At 46.7% G+C, this 20,765-nt stretch overlaps 1 protein-coding gene across 3 annotated transcripts in view; it reads left to right on the forward strand.

Annotated features, from left to right (window-relative positions):
* Positions 1–20,765, forward strand: part of pdzrn3b (PDZ domain containing RING finger 3b) — a 96,692-nt gene that overhangs the window by 71,875 nt on the left and 4,052 nt on the right. For 2 of the 3 annotated variants that reach the window (XM_029247705.1, XM_029247706.1), the window contains 6 exons: positions 13,771–14,036; positions 15,524–15,611; positions 17,096–17,194; positions 19,470–19,532; positions 19,625–19,726; positions 20,286–20,402. In XM_029247705.1, the coding sequence (XP_029103538.1) occupies positions 13,771–14,036; positions 15,524–15,611; positions 17,096–17,194; positions 19,470–19,532; positions 19,625–19,726; positions 20,286–20,402 (735 nt within the window). Of the gene's footprint in view, positions 1–1,285; positions 1,355–13,770; positions 14,037–15,523; positions 15,612–17,095; positions 17,195–19,469; positions 19,533–19,624; positions 19,727–20,285; positions 20,403–20,765 lie in introns of those variants that run through there. The other variant, XM_029247707.1, reaches the window with a different exon arrangement.

The following is a 20,765-nucleotide window of genomic DNA, read 5'->3' on the forward strand; positions in this document are numbered from 1 at the left end:
GCAATGGGGAGCTCACATCTGGAGAGACACACCCTGGGAATGAGTACCTGAGGGACATGAGTGAGACAGCTAATTTCCTCACATTTGGGTACCTGGATGGCGCTGCAGCGAGGTGCCGGGCCCAGCAGGAGTAGAGGGACCGATCCACAGAACCGCAGACTAAATTAATTTGTGTCATTTCCTGTGAAAATGTCTGGATTCTGACACCATCTTATTAGATGGGGGGGCTTCAAAAAAAATAGAGGTTTAGGGGGGAAAAGTGTGTGGAACAGAACAGACAAAAGTATGTGGAAATAAATAGAAATTAATGTGTATGTGTGTATTTGTGTGAGCGCGGTGGCACAGCAGGTTCGGCGGGGGCCTGCTGTGTGGTGGGTCTGGGTTCCTTGTAGCAGACTGGCGTCCCGTCCGGGGTGTGTCCCCTCCCCCCTTTTGGCCTTGCGCCCTGTGTTGCCGGGTTAAGCTCGTGTTTGCCGTGACCCCGCTCGGGACAAGCGGTTGTAGCTGTCCTATGTGTATTTATTCATTTATCTGTCACATTCTTTTAATGCAGCTCAATGTTAAAATACTTTACACTGATTTACTTCATTAATACAGTAGGGTTATTTATACTGTATCAATTCGAGGTATCTTAGTTGGGGTACTAGAGTTGTGGCTTGGATGTGAACCTCTTACATTATAATTCACAGTAACTATTCAGTAAAATACACAATGTAGGAACTTTTATGGGTCCTTAGTGACAGTGATGCACTCATCCTTTTGTATCTAAGATTTCACAGAGAGATGTTCAAACGTGCTCCAAGCTCTCACTGCGTGAAATGAAAGCAGCTCTCGATGCTGGTGTATCACGCTTACCCCACGTTGTGAGCACCTGCGAAAAACCGCCTCTGTGCCGCTCACAGTGACTGTGTTCATCACAAAGGGAGTGATGATTGTTCATTAAGCAAACTTCATCTGGACGAGTCCACAATTAGGGCCGCTCCTCTGAAGAGCGGCCCCTCATGAATATTCAGCGAGGGGAGGAGGCTGATATGCACAAGCTGTGTATATAGGCAGTGCCGTGGTGCCGGTAGCTCGAGTGGAGCAGAGCAGAGAACAGAGGGGGGCCGGTCTGAGTGACGGAGTGGGAGGAGGGAGAAGGACGAGCGGGGAGGTAGGAGAAGGTCCACGCGCACCACTACTCCGGGTCGCTGCTCATTCGCGGCCTCTGCCTAAATTCCCAGTGCTCCGCTGATCCCTGCGTGGGAGCAGTGGGCCGGGGGCCAGCGGAAGGAACCCCTCCAACATGGGATGTAGGCTGTGCGCCCTGAGGAAGCCGGAGGAGCACTACAGGCTTCTATATGAGGTCTGCCAGGTAAGCGAGCGGAGCTTGGAAGCGCAGCAGGTGTCGTTCTCAGAGCAGCACCACTACTCAACTCTCTCTCTTTAGCGGAAGGAGCTTTGAGACTCGGAGCAGAAAATTTGCATAACATTTAAATTTATTTAAGTAGCTGGTGCCTTTCTCGAAAGTGACTTAGTGTTCACCTGCTCACAGAGATAACTGGGTGATTATTACTGTATCGATGCCTTGATCAAGGGTACTACAGCAGGAGGGGGGATTCAAACCTGCAACCTGCACATACTAAGGTGCTGTCTCTAATCAGAAGTGGACAAGTGATGCTGTTGGACTGCAGCGCTGTGTGGCCGCAAGACGTGCTAATTTGTTGCGGAGGCTCTGTTGTGTATGGCTGTGTGGGGTTTGAAGGCTTTGGGTCGCGTTGCACAGTGAAGGAGCAGCATAAGGGAGTAGAGCTGTAACAGATTCATGTGGGCAGATCGCATCCCACTGCCATCGCCACTGTGGACTCCTTCTGGACTTTGTTTGACCTGCTGCTCATACACTGTACCTTGTTTTTCCTGTGTTTTGCTCTGTAATGGACAGAATTGTGTTCACTTCTGGTTTTTCCAAAGTAAGCAGTTCAAATTATTGTTTAAAAATGGATTTGAAGTGATGTCTACTTAATATTGTTCTTTATTGGGTCCTTGTTCTGTGAGTCAATCAGTGGGAAGTTTTCCGCTCGCGCCGCTCAGACCAGACGTCTGCAGCCAAAGCCCTGCCAGTGTGGGGAAGGGCAGCCCTGCTGGTCCACGTGGCGGTCAAAACGTGTTCCTGGACTGGTGTCCAACTGAACGGATCACGGGAGAGCATGTGCTCAGCAGCTCTTAGTCCAAAACTCACAGCGAAACAAAAAAATGTATATTTGTGAAGAACCAACTCTTTTTCCATTGCTGCATCCCCAGTGTCCTCGTGTGAACTCAGCCAGCCTGACATACTGTGTGCTTTACTTGCATGTTGAAAAAAATTTTTAAAATTAAATATTTTACCCCTCACTGGCTCGCAGATTCATTTTACATTTGGGACCGTAGAGGGAGTTCGAATATGGTAGTTGAGTTCAGGAACACGCTTAAGGTGAATTAAAGATATGAAACGGTTCTAAATCTTAGTTACAAAAGCTGTTCCAGCGAGGTTCACCAAACGGCTCCCAGCGGTTTGTAATTCTTATGTTCTTACGTCTTCTGTCAATTTTCTTCAGAGGATTTCTTTCCTCTCATACGACCGCCAGTGTGACTTCAGTGTGTGCTCACCAGGTACTTGTGACCCCCCCCCCCCCCCCCCAGGGTTTGTCTGCGTTTCCCTCCTTTTGCTGCGGTCATTCTGCTGCCACAGAAACAGTCTTGGGAGCCAGGCTCCACGGGAGGCAACCTGTGGATGGAATCAGTGGCTCGCTTTTTCTGATCAGTGCTAAAAAAAGAAAACACCTTCCTGCGAAGTCCAAGCAGGCATTTTGTTTTATTTACTTTCCTGCCCTGAAAGGAGCTGTTGCAGTTCTTCCCTCTCGGCCGTGCATGAAAAGGCCCGAGATGGATCCTGCGTAATTTACAGTTCCGTCGCTGGAGCGCTGCGGCCGATGATTTAAAGAAATTTAATGAGCCAGGCTCTCGCTGATGTCCCCTCATTATTGCCAGGGTTTAAAAAAAAAAAAAAAGAAAACCCTGTTCTTGCACATTACTCGGAGATGACGGTGGGGGTCGAGGTCATTGTTGTGTCTGCAAAACGCCCAGCTTTGATCACACTCCTTCCGTCAAAATGACATAAAAGGTCTGTCCTGTTGTTTGACCGTGGCTGCGTTTTGTGTCGCCAGATGGGTCGTGCGTCTTGATGGATCCAGCAGGCGACTGGTGGCGGGAGGGGGATTCAAGGCATCAAACGACTGCCTTTCCCGTCCCCCGGTTTAGAGTCTGCCTGCCCCCCTGAACAAACGCTGGATGAGGGCCAGCAGAGACGCAAACCCTTTGTCTGCTGGCATGGCATTTGAGCCGGGCTCGGGCCGTCCCCGCCGCCTGTCAATTACTGCTGATTGGCGGGCTGTTCAGTGACGGAACCATGCTGGCCATCCTGTGCAGCTCCCGCCGAGATCTCCACCTGACCACGGACAAAGACCGTCCTCTGTGTTTGACGTCAAGCTCCATCTGCAGCCTCAGTCAAACGTTACACAGATGGGCTTTGTCCCACACTTGTCACACATACCATTCTGTGATGCAGCTTGATGGATCCAGAGAAGCCGTTGCTCTTTGGTGCTCCTCGATGCGTTACGTTCCTGTCCCCGCTGCACCACCAACATGCTCTAATTGGTCCAATGGCGCCCTGAGCGGAGCAAGAGCCGAGCGCCATTGTTTCGCCAGCCCAGCTGTAGCGTGCGAGGTTGCACTTTGGCAAGCGGCGGCGTGTTGCGAGAGTGGAGTGCGAACCGTTTAGCCACCAGAAATGATCTGCTTTCATTAAGAGGATAACGGGACCTTTGTGTTGTTTGCACGTTAGCTGCGCCAGCACGGTGGAAGTGCACCGCCGGCCGGCTGGCCCCGCGTCTGTCCCTTGGCCGTAGCGTTCCTGTTGGCTCTCCGTGCGGTCATCCTAACTGAGGGCCAGCCCCTCTGCACAGGGCCCCAAGATGCTTCTGAGTCTGGAAGGGATCCACCGTTGGATCTCGTGAGTCCCCTCATCGAGGCCAGTCTTGTCGTCTCAGCACACGTGCGGGCACCTCCGGTCTAGAGCGTGTGCAGGTGAGCGATCCAGTGCACGGACACTCATTTAGGGTCGCTCACGTGCGAGTCACCAGGAAACACGCTGCCTCCCATGAGCTCGGGGGGCTTAGTGTTGCAGAGCGCTGGATTCGCCGGTTCTTCAACACACTCATAATTGTTGTTGGGGACCATACCTTAGAACGGCACAGCAGTCGAGGAACAACTGGGACTGGGGACGAGAACTTCGGTTACAAGAGGAGAAGCCTTCACTTTTCACAGCTGACATAATACTGTATGAATCTGTACGTATCGAGTGCTGCTGCTGCAAACAAGCGTTTCCTCTCGCATCAATAGTTTCATTCATTCACTTGTTCACGTCCCCCGATTACCTTGCCTTACTTTCTGGACAAATGTGGCCGTATTTCTTTATATATAAACACTTTTTAAATTGCTTATTGCTGTGGGGTAGCAGGTAGCTTACTGTCTAGAGCTGCTGCCTTGCACTCAAATGACTCAGGTTCGAATCACGCTTGCTGCTGTAGTACCCTGCAGCAAGGTACTTACCTCGAACTGGTACAGTAAAAATTGCCCTGCTGTTTAAAGGGATAAATAATTGTAAGAAGCTTGATGATATAAGTTGCTTTGGAGAAAAGTTTAACATTTTCAGTAATTAACACTGGTACTCAGTCGCCATGATAACGCAGTCGAAGGGCTGCCTCTGTTCCTCGGCAGCTACGGGTGCGAGGTGCAGTCCTGTCCACATTGCTTCTCTTGGAAAACTGTGCCCTGTACCCACTCCAGGTCGACAGTGACGGAGCTAAGGTTGCAATCTCCTGCCGTGAGGCTCCTGATCAAGTGTCAGAAGGGAGCTGTGAGCGGTTCGCTGCCTTTGTTCTGCCATTAGTTTTCTCTTCAGGTTGTTTGACCCTAAAATGTCAGACAGGCCCCCTTCAGCGGGATGATCAGAGCAGCAAAACTGCCCTTAAATTAGGGACTGGAAGGAATAGGAGGCAGGTTCAAGTCAACAGAATGACGCTCCCCTTGTCAGCGCAGTTAATGAGGGCCGGGGGAAGGGGCTGTGACCACCGCAGCCTCTGCGAGCGAAGTCGATGCCGGTGAGCCGTGGCGAACCCCACGCTCCCGCTGTGAAGGTATGCGACACGCAGGGAGGCAGCTCTCCCGGGGAAGGGAGCCTCAATTGCCTGTCTGACAGCCCCACAGTGGCGTTCAGAGGTGGAGGGGGTCCTGATCTCTCCTGAAGTGCCCCACGTGGGCCTTGTGGCGCCTGTCTGCACCGCCAAAGACCCCGACTTAATTAGACCTCCACGGCAGCGGCAAAAGTGCTCTCTCGCTGCTGCCGTGACCCAGAGCGCGCCGTCCATTCCCGCCCCATCCCACCGCTTTTCTTCTCCTCAGTTTGTTCTCCCACAGTCTCTCTGCATTTTTTTCCCACAATAGTTTGTGGCTGCTGGCGTTCGGTCCAGGGTGTCGCCAGGGGAACCGTAGCGGCACCGATGAAAAGGGGTGTGTTTCTCTCCTACATAATTACAAAACGTGCTCTCAGGTGAAGGTCAGTATGAGGTTTCGCAATGGGATGTGGGCTCATGTACGGTTTCCAGAACTGCTGCTCACAGCTCGCGCTCCCTGTGTCGCCACTGCTCCCGCAGCTGTGCCTGCGTTGACTGTAACGTGTCTGCAAGTAGCAGGGAGGCACAGCTGCAACCTGTTAAACACAGTAGTGCTGCTGTATGGCTACTGTAAAGTACTCTATAACAGGGCTGAAAGACACAGTTTACACAGTTTCACGCTGTTTGTGGGGTCCACGATAGCAGCGGTTCCAACTGAACAGTCCTTTCTTTGTTTTTGTATTAACTCCTCCCTGCAAGTTCTCTTGGACAAGGGCATCGGCTACATAAAGGGTCGTAATAATGTTTGTGTGCGGTCCTGACCGTAGAAAGCCTGTACTCTATAAATCTGTACTGTAATACCATAATAAGATATGTGAAATAAAAGCATATTTACAAAATACCACAAACAAAAGGATAGTAATTTTTTTTTTTTTTTTTTTTACTGATTCAGAGTATTCAGGTTATGATTTTCATAGTGATTCTAACAGGTAAAGTCACTGTGAATTGACTGGTGCACTGGATGCTTGGGGTGCAAACGGGGGTTTGGTACAGGATCGGTACATGTGGGGGTGCACTGAGGCGGAAAGGAACACATGCTGAGACACATACACGCTCCCCATGAACAAAAAGCGCAAAGGAGAGAAACAAACTTCCGAAGAGGGACAGACAGTGAAGCAGCGAGACAGTGAACACTAATGGCAGTGTGGAGACCACCACTGGCGTATGGCTGGGGAGGAACTGCGGCGCCCCTTAGCGGGGCGTAATGAGGCTTGACAGAGGCAGGCTGCACAGACAAAGCGGTTGACGTTGGGGGGGGCTGATTTGTTGGAGTGGGGGGGTGTCTCTCTCCAGCCCGCCTGCACATCTGTTCAACATTGGACCAGGTGGCAGGCGGACCCTGGGGAGCATGCATCACGTATCACTGGGGGGGGGGGGGGGATTGCACAGCAGGGACAGCGCACATGGATCACGCCGCCCGCGGTGCCTCTATCTCGTGCATTTCCGTTGCTGACCTGCACGGACGCCTGTGTCAGGCCTTGCTGGGCTATGAAATCTACTGTCAAAAAATAAGGTTTCATCTTGTTGCTCTGAGTTATTATAATGTAATCATGAGTGACACAGGTGAGAGCTTGTTTCTTTAGGTGTGGGTATGCTGCTGTGTACTGCGTGTGTCAAATTCTGTTTCTAGACTTAGAGTTTGGATGAATCGATGGAAGGGAGGAAGTGCCGTGGACTCGAATCAAACTCATAGTTACTAATCGAAATTATACGTCTATTTCCAGTTTTTACCTAATGTTTATTGTCTTTTTCTGTACAATTTCTTGAGAAACAGCTAGTCTGTCTGAACTTGATATTTTATGTCAAAAGTCATGACTGATGAGTAATGCTGTGTATTTTTTGCTTATAAACATGTTGCTTAGAAACAGTACATTTTGCATAACTAAACAATGAAATGCTTACAGTGGTTTAATGTTATACAGTATAAAGAGCTGTATAGATTTATTGCTAAATATAGCACAGCCAGCAGAACTAAACATTTATATATATATATATATATATACGTATATATACACTTATATATATTTTTTTTTCCGCTGGTAAGTATGCATACCATCTGCCTTGCCCTTGTTGCAGTGTAAATTCAGTAAAATGACACAGGAGTTCACTTCTATCAGACCAGCAGACTGGCTGTTTTTCACACTGGTAGTAGTGTGTCATCATTCCTCATTATCGGCTCACAGGCAGCACGTTCTCTGGGCCGCTCCTCAGTCGGCACTCTGTCACTACTAGGTGATGTGTTGGGTTCTACAGGGACTGTGTGTGGTACGCGGGTTCCATCTGCGCATCCAAGGGGCAGTTTGAACCGGAGTCCACCGGCAAACGAGACACGGAACACGTTCGTATAGCAGCTGTTCCTCCTGCTTCCCTTCAACCTCTAAATCATCACAAAGTGATCAGCGAGACTGAGGGTGACTGGGGCTGAAAAGGGGGATACGTTTTGAAGCAAGTTGAAATACACCAGCCCACATGGAGGATGAGGGGTTAATTGCCCTTCCGGCTGGTGGGTGGCAACTGTGTGTCCCTGGTTCCGGGGATTGAGACGTTGACTAAAGGAGGGTGACAACGTCCTTTTCCCAAGCTGGTGATGTTGAGCTCAGCCCCAGCAGGGAGCTACCCCATCCCTGCTTTTGTGTTCTTTGCTAGATCCATTCAAACGTATGACTAGAGGAACCTCTTGTTTCCTGCTTCTGTCTTCCAGCAAAACTGAGCTGAAGCAAAAAAATTTCTGCTGCTTAGCCGACAGATGGATATATTTCCATAGCACTGTGAGTTAATACTCTTCAGGAGAACACCTTAAAAGCTGTAAGGCTGCTACCAGCTTCCCAGAGGACCACATCCATCATGGCCTTCAGACCTACAGCACTGAGACGAGCTGTCCAGCCACCTCACTCATTAAGCCAAGTTTCCGCCCCACTTCTTCCTGCATAGCCTTGAGAAGAGGATGGTCTCTCCAAAGGGGAATGGATCACGGTTGGTCAGACACAGATCAAGGTGCAGCAGATCCGCACTGAAGCACTTTCTGCAGTTGTCGGAGTGTGGGAAAATTAACTGGGGGCTTTTCCTTGCCGAACACCTGAAGACACTCTTGCCAAGAAAAAGAGTCGGGGAAGCAAGCTCACAGGAAGCGGTGTGAGCGTGTTATCGATTTTCCACGCCTGGCGAAAACTGTCCTACGCTTAAACGAGATTAGAAGATACGAAATAATTGAGTCTTTTCGAGCTTGCCATGCTTGTTAGAGCCCTTTGTTTTACGCTGTTTTTCCGCCTTTCGTCTCGCAACAATGAATAAAGGCCACAGTGTTTGAAGTTCTCCAGAGGAGCTCCCTTATAACAGGGAAACTGTTTCCCCTCAGCATGAATGGAGAAAAGGAGATACGTGCAGGGAGCTCATTACCAGGCTTAGAGGAACTGCATTCTCTTTTTTTTGTCACAACTGTTAAACGCAAAATAAAAGAAGGATTAACTGCAGTTTCAAACAGGAGAGCCCCGCATTCAGAAGAGTCCTTCCGCCAGCCGAGCCACAGACCAGGCCTGGAAATACGCCGTCAGGTCTTCGGGTCTTCCAAGCCAGCGTCTATGGAGCAGTCGCCCTGCCTTCTTTCCGACTTTGAAGAATGTGCTTAAGAAGCGAACCGGACCATGAAGGGGCTTTCTGAGAGCTCAACGCCAGCCGGCCGCTTTGCGCGGGGGATTTCCTTGGCTCATTGTGAACGAAGAGGCTGCTCGGCAGCACTCTGGCAAGCTTCTCAGAAGAACGTCTCCCAGAGGAACGTTCCAATGCCCAGATTCACACACCGCATGTGTCAAAGCAGCCAGAGTGAGATGTGCCTGTTCAGTAAGTTTAAATAAAGAGGTACACAATGTGTACAACTGCATGTGGTGACAGTGAAGAGGGAGCATAGAGGAGCACGTGTGCAAAGACATCACCAGGCAAAAGAAGTCCAGCCTGTTCATTTCAGCGTAAACTACTCATGGAGCTGTTCTTTAAGGCATCTTTCACTCATCTGAGCTGGGGGTGTGCGCATAGCTCTTCCAGGTCTTCCATGAAACTATGAATTACCCCTAGCCTTGGTTCAAGGACCAGGACTAAACCTCCAGAGCTGGTAGTTCCCTCAGGTCTTCTTCAATACTTTGAATTTCTTGCCAGCTGTGGTTTGTGGACGAGGACCTCCTCTGCTCCCTCCTGTTCTGACAGCTAAAGTTTCTCCTGCATTGTCAGCAATCCAATGGCAGCCGAACCACGTGCACCTGCTGTTGACCCATCGAGGCCCGATCAGCACTTATTTGCTTTCACAGGCTGAACTGCTGGGGCTGGGATCAGGAGGGTGCGCTGCTTTTTTAGCCATTCCTAATTAACTGTAAGACAGTGGTCACCTGATGAGCTGCTGGGACAGATCGCAGATGTGCCAGAGTTCAAAAAGACTCCGATGTGTAGCTGAAGCGTGGCGCAGAGTGCACGTATTCCAGTTGTGATTTCTCAGTTGAAGCGAGCAGTGATTCTCGTACCGCAAGGGCAGAGTTACAAGCTTTAGTGCCGGACTCGTTCCTTCCGAGAAATCGTGAGACCTCCGATTTGAGACCTCACTTGGTACAGAAGTGCAGGTCTGAGTTTCATAGCGTATTTTCTTTACTGATTCAGACCAAAAGCTAAGAGTTTGACATGAACAATGCAACTTCGTAACTTGAGACAGACAGCGGGTCGGCCGTTCTTTCACAAGGTGGGGAAATTGACCCCTGCGGTTTGCACCACGAGTGTGAAAGATCTTCACAGATTTTCTCTCTCAGGAACAGTAGTGAAAATTTACACACATAGGCTACGCACGTGTCAGTCTCCACCAGTGCCACTGTGTAGCATAAATGTGTCGTTTTGTCTTGTCATTTGGAGCATCAAGTCAGGGTGATGGATGTAGCTGGTGCAACCGTAATAAGCTTGGCAAATCCTATCCAGCAGATCAGCTCACTGTAATTTCTGGGTACATATTTTGAAACAAGAATTATTCAGTTATAAAACTATGATCGCAGGCAATATATGTTTGACAGCTGCAGCGTGTGCATATCACACACTCCTAGCTAAGTTGCTCTGTCTTCCCTGCCCGGCTTCATGAGGCTTGCAGCCGCAGACTTCCTGACAGACACCGAATGTCAGGTGTGTGTATAGAATCCAGTAACGTGTGCATGCACCTGTATTCCTTGGCTTGCATCACTTGTACCCTCAGTTTACGGTACAGGTAAGATAAACACAGTGAGCTCATCCAAGTCAATTCCCAGGACAGAAAGTACTCCCCACCACACCCACCATTCCAAGTTCAGTGGAGCGCTTCAAGCTCAGTAGGTGACGTGGCCTTGTTGCTGGGTCACTGTAGCACCTCTGTTACCCCCCAGTTCAAACACTCACGTGCGAAGTGTTCTGAAAAGGAGGGAGGAATCGGACAGACCGTTCGCATTTGGATGTCACTCCCTGCTTGTGTTCTGTACTCCAGCTGTATCGCTGTCAGACGTTACACACACTGTGTCTCCTTTTCGTTCCCCAGTATGCAGTGTGGCTGTCTTTTCCGAGTGAAAGTGCTGAAAAACACCCGTTACATTACTGATATCCAGCAGCGCAATGCAAATTGCAGTTGCGAGTGTTGGAAGAAATTAGTCCCGTATGCGGAATTCTGATATGTCTGAAGTAGAAGTCGAACCCATTCGCGATGATCCAATTATCCTCCAGGCTGGGATTAGCTCTAATCCTTTTTGGCTATTAGTGAGCACGTAACCTCTTCAAAGTTGGGAAGCGCAATTTCCATTTCTCCATCAGCACTTGCGTTTCTGTTCACGCCGATACTGTATCAGCAGGGACTCGAGTTCTCCGGTCAGTGGGAACCCGGTCCTCGAACCCCACCTACAATTGTGATTACCAGGACCATGTGTATTTTAAATGCAATGAATATAAATAAGTGTAAACGGCTCAAGTCAAAAACTCGGCCCAGGTGTAATGATTCGTCCGCTCAGGTGCTGCTGACACTCCGACATTGAAATTTCTGTTGGCTGATCTAATAATTAACACTCAGAGGAGCCTGGAGTGGAAATACAAATGAGAAAAATTTAGCCCAAGGAAGGAATTCAACCACATAAGACTGTTGAGTAGAGCCCTGGCCCCCTGGCCCCTCAGCTATGTGTGTGCATCACTACAAATCTATGTGTATGTAAAACTGATATAATGGGAGGTTTGTGGGTGCGGCTGAAGAATGAACACAGAACTCACAACATGAGGAGCACAAAGAGGTACGAACTCAAGGCTTCGTTTCACTTTGGGTCGACTGTTGCCTTCAGTGGTTCAAGAAAACCAGATGATCGCGTCAAATCCAGGAAACGAACAGAGTTGCACTGAGGATATGAGCGAAAAAGGCCCTTGGGTGCAGATTATGCAAAGGCTTTCACACATCTATAGATTACCAATGAACAAATTCCATATGCCATGCTGGGATGATACCAGGAACTTTCTGATAAGCCACGAGGCAGACATTCCAAAGCAGGATATAGGCTAATGCAGTCTTAGCATGTGGCTAACCTCAGCTTTATTGCCGCAGGATCTTTAATGAATCTCGCAGACAGAGGAGCCTCTACTTCCAGCACTCTTTTTCTTTTGTTCACTAATGCGAATATGAATATGAAATGTACACAGCAACATTGTTTGCTCTTGCTGTTTCCCTAGAAACCATGGAACGATTGGCAATGCCTGACCAGTGTCGGAGTTTAAAAGATTAAAAATCTGTATTTGAGTCACCACATGTGTGCATCTGTATCTTTGTTAAGGTTGGGTGGCAGACGCCATTCTTCCCGAAACGGGGCTGGGTCGATAGGCGGATTCCAACTTAATTAGCTCCGTCTCGGTGACAGGGTATAGCCCCTTCCACAAATTAATCTTTACAGGTTAACAAACTGTAGGGAGATGATCTCCAAGGGGAAGCCACATTTCACAGAGGAGAAATTACTTAGCTAAATGAGGGCACCTCATTTCGGTTCGTCTAACGACCTTGATTAATCAACGTCGGGCTCAGTCTAATTAACGTCCCATTTTGCTTAGCCGTGCTGTGACCCCGTAAATGAGTAAGAGGCATTAACAAGTTATCATACATCACTAGTTGACTTTAATATTGGCCGATGGAAGCTGATAGGGTGCTGCAGCTGCTTTTGTCACTCTGTGTGTTTGTTACCTTTTCTTACTTTGGCAGTTTGAGGTTCAGGCCTATGCAGTTCACCCACGTGCACAAAAAACAGTGAAGTCCAGGGCCGCTCAAGAGGAATGCCTTTAGCATTGTTGTTGTTTGCATCTCATTGTTTGGCCAGCACTTATTGTGTTTACATATTTCATTGACACTTTTCCCTAAAGCAATTTACCTGTTTATATAGCTGGTTAATTTTTACCGTATCAATTCAGAGTAAGTGCCTTGATCAGGGGTTGTATAGTAGGAGAGGGGATTTGAACCCGGGTTATGCAGGTGGAAGGTAGCAGCTGTAACCACTACACTACCTGTTGCTTATCGACAGTTACTTATAGTTTAACCCTCGTATACAGCTGGATATATTTACTGGACTAATTTATTTTTGGTACTTCGTTCAATGGCTACTAGAGCATGATCCTTTAGGAGACATGAAGACAAGGTTCAGACACACGTCCACATCTTTACCGCTTTGCTACCTGCTGCTTGGCCTGCCGATTGCTGCTCCGGGACTCTTCGTAACAAAAGAAGGGTAGAAGGAGACCATTGCGCATGAGCATCTCCAGTGCTATGCATCCTTTCTTTAACGCCCTTTCTGTTGTTGTCTGCTGTTGCTACGAAACATTCAGTGCAGCATTACAAGCTGAAATCATACAGCAGATATGAAGTAGGAAAGTTGCAGGTTATAGTGCTGATTACATGGAGTTGTGTGTTTTTGCCAGTACATGCCACCGATGGACGGGTTTATGCCACATAATCTCTAAAGCCTTTCCGACAAAGCCAACCTCCCTGGGGCAGGGGAAGGTCACGTTCTCACGTGGGATCCACGGCAGCCATGCCCTTGCTCACAATGCCAGCCAGTGTGGTCTTATCGAGTACTTACGTTGCATCTGCACAAATTATGTTTGCATTGACGGTAATCTGCTTACCGTGTTATGCGGACAAAGAGCTGGGAACAACAAGGTGGGCATCTCAATAAGATTCCTCTGGAAAACTGGGAATAACCAAAGCGCTGTGCAGCAGTCAGGGTGCATACCTCTACACCACACAGGACAGAGCCATTCAGGTTTTTTTTATATATATATTACTATTTAAAAAAATACAAGCACCTCATTTGCAGCCATGACACTAAGTGAGATGCGTTAACGCCAAAGAGTTGCTTCAGTAAAGCATTTAAGACCTGCAGGTGAGAAAATGCAGAATGGCCGACAGTCCTCCCTGACCAGAGGTGTGCACCCCTGAGTTAAACGTATGACAGTAACACGACTGAGTGCTAATATGCTAAAGTGTTATCGCCCCATTCTGTTTTGCCAGGTCAACGGGAAGGACCTGTCTAAAGCCACCCACGACCAAGCTGTCGAGGCCTTCCGCACGGCTAAGGAGCCCATCGTGGTTCAGGTGCTACGACGGGCCCCCCGCCCCAAGGCCGCTGGCCCATCCTCAGACAACCAGTTGGCAGACACAGGCACGCAGACGGACATCACCTTCCAACACATCATGGCACTCAGCAAGCAGCCCACCGCCACCCCTGCTGCCGCCTCACCCGTCACCGCGCTGGAGCAGTACCTGCTGCCTGAGGAGTGAGTGAAGCCCGCCTTGGACTCTTGTCAGACATAATGCACTGCTAATTAATAGTAAAGTTTCATTAGTGGATTACACATGGGCTCGGCTCATTCAAAAGCTCTTCCACCATATCTGCGCATATTGAAGATGACTGGATAAAACAGCTCTTCCTGCTCTATAATGAGAGGTGCTTGATAGGTGGTTTTTTCAGTATGATGGTGTATTCTGTTAGAAGTACCAGTGAGCTGTGTGTGTATCTTCCAGTCCTCACCGCTCCCAGATGTCAGGGCTGCCAGTCCTCAAGCTGAATGATGGCCCTGTCCTAAGTGGGTCCTGTGTCATCAGAAGGCTGCATCTCTCAGTATTTGTATGGAGTAGCTACAATGTAATGATGATTGAGGGCAGTGTGTGATCTGCAGGTTGCAGGTTATCATCACAGATAGTGCATGACACTGTCTGCTCAGCAGCACCAAACATGTATTTGCATGTGTAAGGTCTATGTTAAATTTTATGGCATGTAAAAATAACACAACCCGTGACATTGAGCATTTTGTAATATTTTTGGCGGTGCACCTTTTATGACGAATAATCCTGGTTTAATTACCTCTTTGGACTGGATTGTTTGGCCCATTTAAATTTGCCTCTGCAGCCAAGGTCAGTGTTAAAGGCGCTCACCACTTCTTAAATTATGAGTTGTTAAACCAAAAGAAAAATCCTTTTGACCTTGAACCAGTATGCTCATCACAGTGAAGTATGTATGACCTGTTATTACATATTTATTTTCACTTAAACACAGTCTAAATATAATCCTTTAAGTGAATCTGAGTGTTTAACCAGTCTATCTCATACTCACACACACTAATTCACTCACACATTGAGGGCAATTTGAACTAGCTTTGGCCTATGGTAGGAAACCAGAGCACCTGGAGCAAACCCATGGCAACACAGGGAGAGCATGCAAACTCCACACAGACTGAGGTGGATTTAAACACACTTTCGAACACAGAGGCCAGAAGCTGTCAGGCACCAGTGTCTTAAGGCTAAGTACTACATACTGTAGTTTCCAGTTTGCTAATAAAAATATATAGCAAAAAAAGAAAAACTTCAGATGGAAAAAGTTTGCGAAAATATGACATTCTCTCTTTACTTAAAGGTAGACTCTTCGGACTGAACGTCCTGCGACTCTACGTTGGTCTGTGTTGCCAATGCTGCTCTGAGATTGATAAATGCTCCTCTGAGGTCCCTTTACTGTAATGAGGATGAAGAGTTGAAATGAGACAGTCACTGTTTCCCAGGTGTTTTTGGAGGGAATTCCTGGTGCAACTGTAGTGATAACAGCATATGTTCATCGCAGAAGGAACTTTTCACAGCAGAACCAGGATCACATCCAGATCTCTCCACTGAAACTTATTGCTCATAGACTGTTCTTTACGAATGAGACTTTTTAAACGAGTCAAAATCTTTGTCCACTGCGTATTTATGTAGTATCGCTTCACTTTTATAGACACTGTCCGAGGCACGAGTTCTTCGACCCCAATGACTTCTTGGAGGGCATGCAGCAGGAGATGGAGCGAGAGGAACTGGAATATGAGGTAACCTTTTTACCGAAGAAAAGCACATATGCAAGGACATAACATCTGCAGAAGCACGCATGGAGAACTGACGACTGGTCGAGTGTCCTGCAGCAACACCCCATTGTTCTCCAGTATTGCATATCAGTATCTGTACACCAGCTGGATCATGGCTTGTAGGCCGTCTGTGTTCTCCTTATTGATGAGCCCAACCTCATTCGTCCTTGTATAGGTCCTCAAAATATAAACCAGGCTCTGCTTGAGTTGCTTGTTTGTTTCCAAACCCAGAACAGATGCCAGACGGTGACATTGTTATTTATTAGTGACAATGACCAATATATCTTTCACTGGAACATTGGCAGCCACTCTGTAAAGGCCAAGCAAGGAAGACAATTAGATGACTAGAATAATGGAAGAGTGATGGATTTTATGATATATGTTAGTAACGTCTACATTAAGCCATAATGACAGTGCGGCAGCAGAATAAAAAATGATAAGGTCACCATTAGGTCCTCGTGCACTGTATTAATAGCTTGGGGCTTGACAGATAGCCGAGAGCAGTGGGGTGAAGGTTCAACCAGGCAGATGAGCGGGTCTTTTGCCCCAGAGCAGACAGTAGACCTGATCATCACCCCACAGAGCTCTGCAGAGACAAAGATCAATTGTTTGCTCCACACAATAACAAAAGGCCACTTGGTCTGTGTTGCCAATGCTGCTCTGAGATTGATAAATACTCCTCTGAGTTCCCTTTACTATAATGAGGATGACGAGTTGAAATGAGACAGTCACTGTTTCCCAGGTGTTTTTGGAGGGAATTCCTGGTGCTGCTAGATTTCTACATTTGAGGTCTGCCAGTTCTTTCATGTGATACTTGCTAAATCCACTCAGAGGCCAGCGTCCAGTAAGAGCATGCTTGAGAACTGAAAGATGACTTCTAAAGGCTTTCTGAGAGCATGTCCCGTGGTAAATGAGTGGAATCCAATATAGCATATCAGTATGTTTCAGCACATTTCATACATTTTGAAATATGTGCCTAATACAGTCCAGGAGAATGCCGAAGCACAATGGATCCCTAATGGGCGATTAACGTCCTTGTCTAAGACAGAGGGGACACTCTGTCTGTTCCTCTATCTAACAGATTGCAGGTGTCACATGTGGCAGGAGATAAGTGAGACACGGGCAAACTGCTGCCTGGCAGATGTTTCACCGAGATCTGAATAAATTCTCCATCTTTCTTTGTGTCCCCCACCCCCCTGTTGGGAGAAAACTGCATTGTGGGGCCTACTTTGAATCGGGGTCATTTTCAATTGTAATGACAGTGAATAGTGTCTCTGTTTATTATAGTGCAGCGAGGCCAGTTGCACCCCACAGAAAGAGCTCCCTGTAGTTCTGTGGCAGGGTTCTAATATTCCTAATTAGCATTTTGCGCTAATACTTTATCATTATTTTGCTTAATTATGAAGTCAGCATTTTAAATCTAAAATAAACGTGTTCTATCTTTTCAGGAGGTGGATCTGTATAGGCTGAACAGCCAGGACAAGCTGGGCCTCACCGTCTGCTACAGAACGGATGACGAGGACGAGACCGGGATCTATGTGAGCGAGGTGAGGCTGGGCTTCCGACCTGCAACTGCAACGGGAACAAGGCCAAGCAGTTCACCTGCATAAAAAATGCACCTCTTTTACACAGGACATAATGAATCTGCTGAAATAAATAAATAATAAACATATTGATACAGTGGTTTGTCTATGGCAAGAAAAAAATAAGTAAAAAATAAACAGTTTATCCAGTTATTGCTATGGTTACATATAATTATTCTGCTTTTAAGTTAAGTTGCTTCTTTTAAATCTCTTCTGAGATAAGAGTTGTTTACTACTTAGTAGATCTACATTTTTCTTGTTATTTATTGGGCAAAAATTTTAGATATTTACAGTTATTTACTCATTTAACAGACATTGCATGTGAGCAGCATAAAGATAGTGATGTGTCAGTTTAGACGGTGAGTCAACATAGCACATAAAAACAAAAACCACCTATTACCAGTTAATCATAAACTTTTTGGTACCATAAGCTTAAGGTTACATAGTACATAAAATCATAAATACAGTGGAGCCTCCAGACTCGAACTTAATTTGTTCCAGATGGGCGTTCGAGTTCTGAAAAGTTCGAGTTTTGAATAAATTTTTCCCATAAGAAATAATGTAAATTGGATTAATACATTCCAGACCCCCAAATGATTGCCTATTTAAACCTATATACATACATACCTGATGCACTGGAAGCCTTCCTACTCATCACCGCTCTATGAATGCCACTCCTTTTCTTGAATTTCTCGAACCACCCCCTACTAGCCTTGAAAGGCTCACTATTGTCACTCATTCCAGGGGCATCTTTAACAAGGATGCAGCATCCTTGCTTTTCCGCATATTGTTGCCTCTGATATACTATCACTGGCTAACTGTTTTTCGTTTATTTAAATTAACAGGAGTTTTTCAACCTTATCAATTACCTGTGGTCTTTGCTTTGTAATAGATTTCACTCCTTTAGCAACATCAGCTGCTTTGATGGTCTCTTTATTTTTCAGTATAGTGCAAATCGTAGATTTAGGCATTCCATGCTGTGCAGCCAGATCAACCACGCGAACACATCTATCACGTTTTTCAATTATTTCCTTTTTAACCTCTATCGTGGCGCTAACTGTTTTCCTTTTTGGCTGATTGCTTTCACTAGTAACCTTCTTAGGACCCATGATGGCTTACTTAATATAAGATATAAAAAAAAAAAAAAAAACATAAAAACACATGGAAATTCACAGCACAATTCAGCGAGATGTTCACGAGTTTTCAGGCAAGACTGACTCATACCGAGTCATATGCGTCATACGCACCCTTTGTTTTACGGGGAAAAAAGACGCGTCCCATGTCCGACAGGTTTTAGCCTGAAAGGTTCATCAGTTCAAGTTTCGAAATTTCGTTCGAGTTCTGAGACATTTTTTTCTCGAATAACTTGTTCGAATTCCGAATTGTTTGAGTTCAGAAGCGTTCGAGTTCTGAGGTTCCACTGTACTCAGTTCAGTAGCTCATAGCACAAACATAGTGGTGACCTCTTGCTGTAGTACCTTTGATCAAGATACTTATTCATACAGTAAAAATGACTGTGCTGCGTAAATTGTAAGCAGTTTAACGCTGTAAGTTGATTTTGAGAATAGGTCAGATAGATATGTCAGTCTTATAGTTTCCATTGCTGTGAAGAGGGACGGTGAGGTGCTGAGGGTTATGTGGGAAGAAGGTTGTTGTAGCTCACTGAAGTTCCTGCTGTATTTTAGAAATATTTTTTGCAGCCAGGTGTCACACACATAAAGTTGCAAGACCATAAGTCAAATGCTCATAAGATATACCGTGTCGTAGAATGAAAAATAAGTTGTAAAGTAACAAAGACGCGCAGCAGGTAGTTAGTGAGTGGAAATGGTGAAGAAATTCTCACAGAGAAGAGAGCTTGATCTGCCATTGAGGGTTTGGTCTTGAAAAGAGACATCACTGTGATTTTTCACCCTTCACAGACGGGACAGTCAAATCTGTGTCAAATGTAGGGAAGTAAATAGTCTGTAAGAGCAAGTAACAGCAAGTAAGTCTGAGTTTTGAGCTCTTCATTCTTTACTAGCAAGTTTATTTACAGTGAATAATATACAATATAAATTATCCACAGTACTCATACGTGTATGTATATAAACTGCATCACCCTGTTTTAAAAAAAAAAAAAATATATACAGCTGAAAGCACTGGTTGCCTCATAAACTGATGTAGCTACCGCAGTGGGGACTTTACCAGAGTAGATTTAGTTAGTACATTGTCTTACCTCAACATACACATCTTTTTTCAGATTGATCCTAACAGCATTGCTGCAAAGGACGGGCGAATCCGAGAGGGGGATCGTATAATCCAGGTAACTCTGGGTTCTTCCCTGGAACTTATAACGCTGCCATCTTCACACCTTCAGTTTCAGTGTTTTCAAGTGGTTTTACGGTTCTTCTCCAGATCAACGGCATAGAGATACAGAACCGTGAGGATGCCGTGGCCCTACTGACTAGTGAGGAGAACCGAAACGTGTGTCTGCTGGTGGCGCGGCCAGAGATCCAGGTGGGCATGAGGAAGGGGGTCTCGAATCATGCCTGTACAGGCATTCTCCGCCACCCACAACACTGACACGTAGCTTCTACACTGAAAGATGTCAAATTTCTTACTGCTAGTACACAGTGTTACAGTAGTGTCAGAGAGTGAGACACAGAAGGCGCTTACCTCTTGATGACTAGCCAAGATGTTCTTTGTAGCAGCTTGGAGAGAGGCTGCAGCAGAAGAGGTGTGAGTCCCCTGTGTAACCTTCTCTCAGCCTTCCCTCGGCCACAGGAGTCCAGGGTGTTTGACATGAGCGTGACATTAAACTTAACTCTTATCCCAGCAGGCTAATCCAGGACAGAGGTTAGGTCTTCTGCCGGAGAACCCCAAGAACATGTATAACCAAAATAACAGCAGTGCAAGAAACTGTAATTTTCTGTTGCTTAGGTTAATACAAGGAAAATTCTTTGACTGAGAGTTAGTGGAGATTGCAATTGGATGTGAGGTTTGATTGTAAAGAACTGATTGGCTGTGCTCTGATAACAGGAGAAAGATCATGTTTTTGCATCCTGTTGTCCTCTAGCTGGATGAAGGATGGATGGACGATGACAGAAACGACTTCTTGGATGACTTGCACATGGACATGCTGGAACAGCAGCACCATCAGGCCATGCAGTTCACAGCCAGCATGCTGCAGCAGGTAGGCTAATACATCACAGAGCAACAGATAGCACCCAATATGCTCCACGATGTAGGTCCATCCATAATAATGCGCCAGATACCCAGGACAAACTCCCAGCATTCTCCAGCAGGTAGGCTAATCCATCACAGAGTAACCGATAGCACACACACAGCACCCAACATGCTCCACGATGTAGATCCATCCATAACAAAGAACCAAATAACCAAGACAAACTCCCACCATGCACCGGAAGGTAAGTTAATCCACCACTGAGTAACAAATAGTCGCGACAGACTCCCAGCATGCTCTGGAAGGTAAACCAAACCTTTACAAAGTAAGCGAAATAATTGGTGTAGCGCATCAATTGGTTTCACACGGAAG

Source organism: Scleropages formosus, chromosome 22 (genome assembly GCF_900964775.1).
Source record: "Scleropages formosus chromosome 22, fSclFor1.1, whole genome shotgun sequence".
Taxonomy (NCBI): domain Eukaryota; kingdom Metazoa; phylum Chordata; class Actinopteri; order Osteoglossiformes; family Osteoglossidae; genus Scleropages; species Scleropages formosus.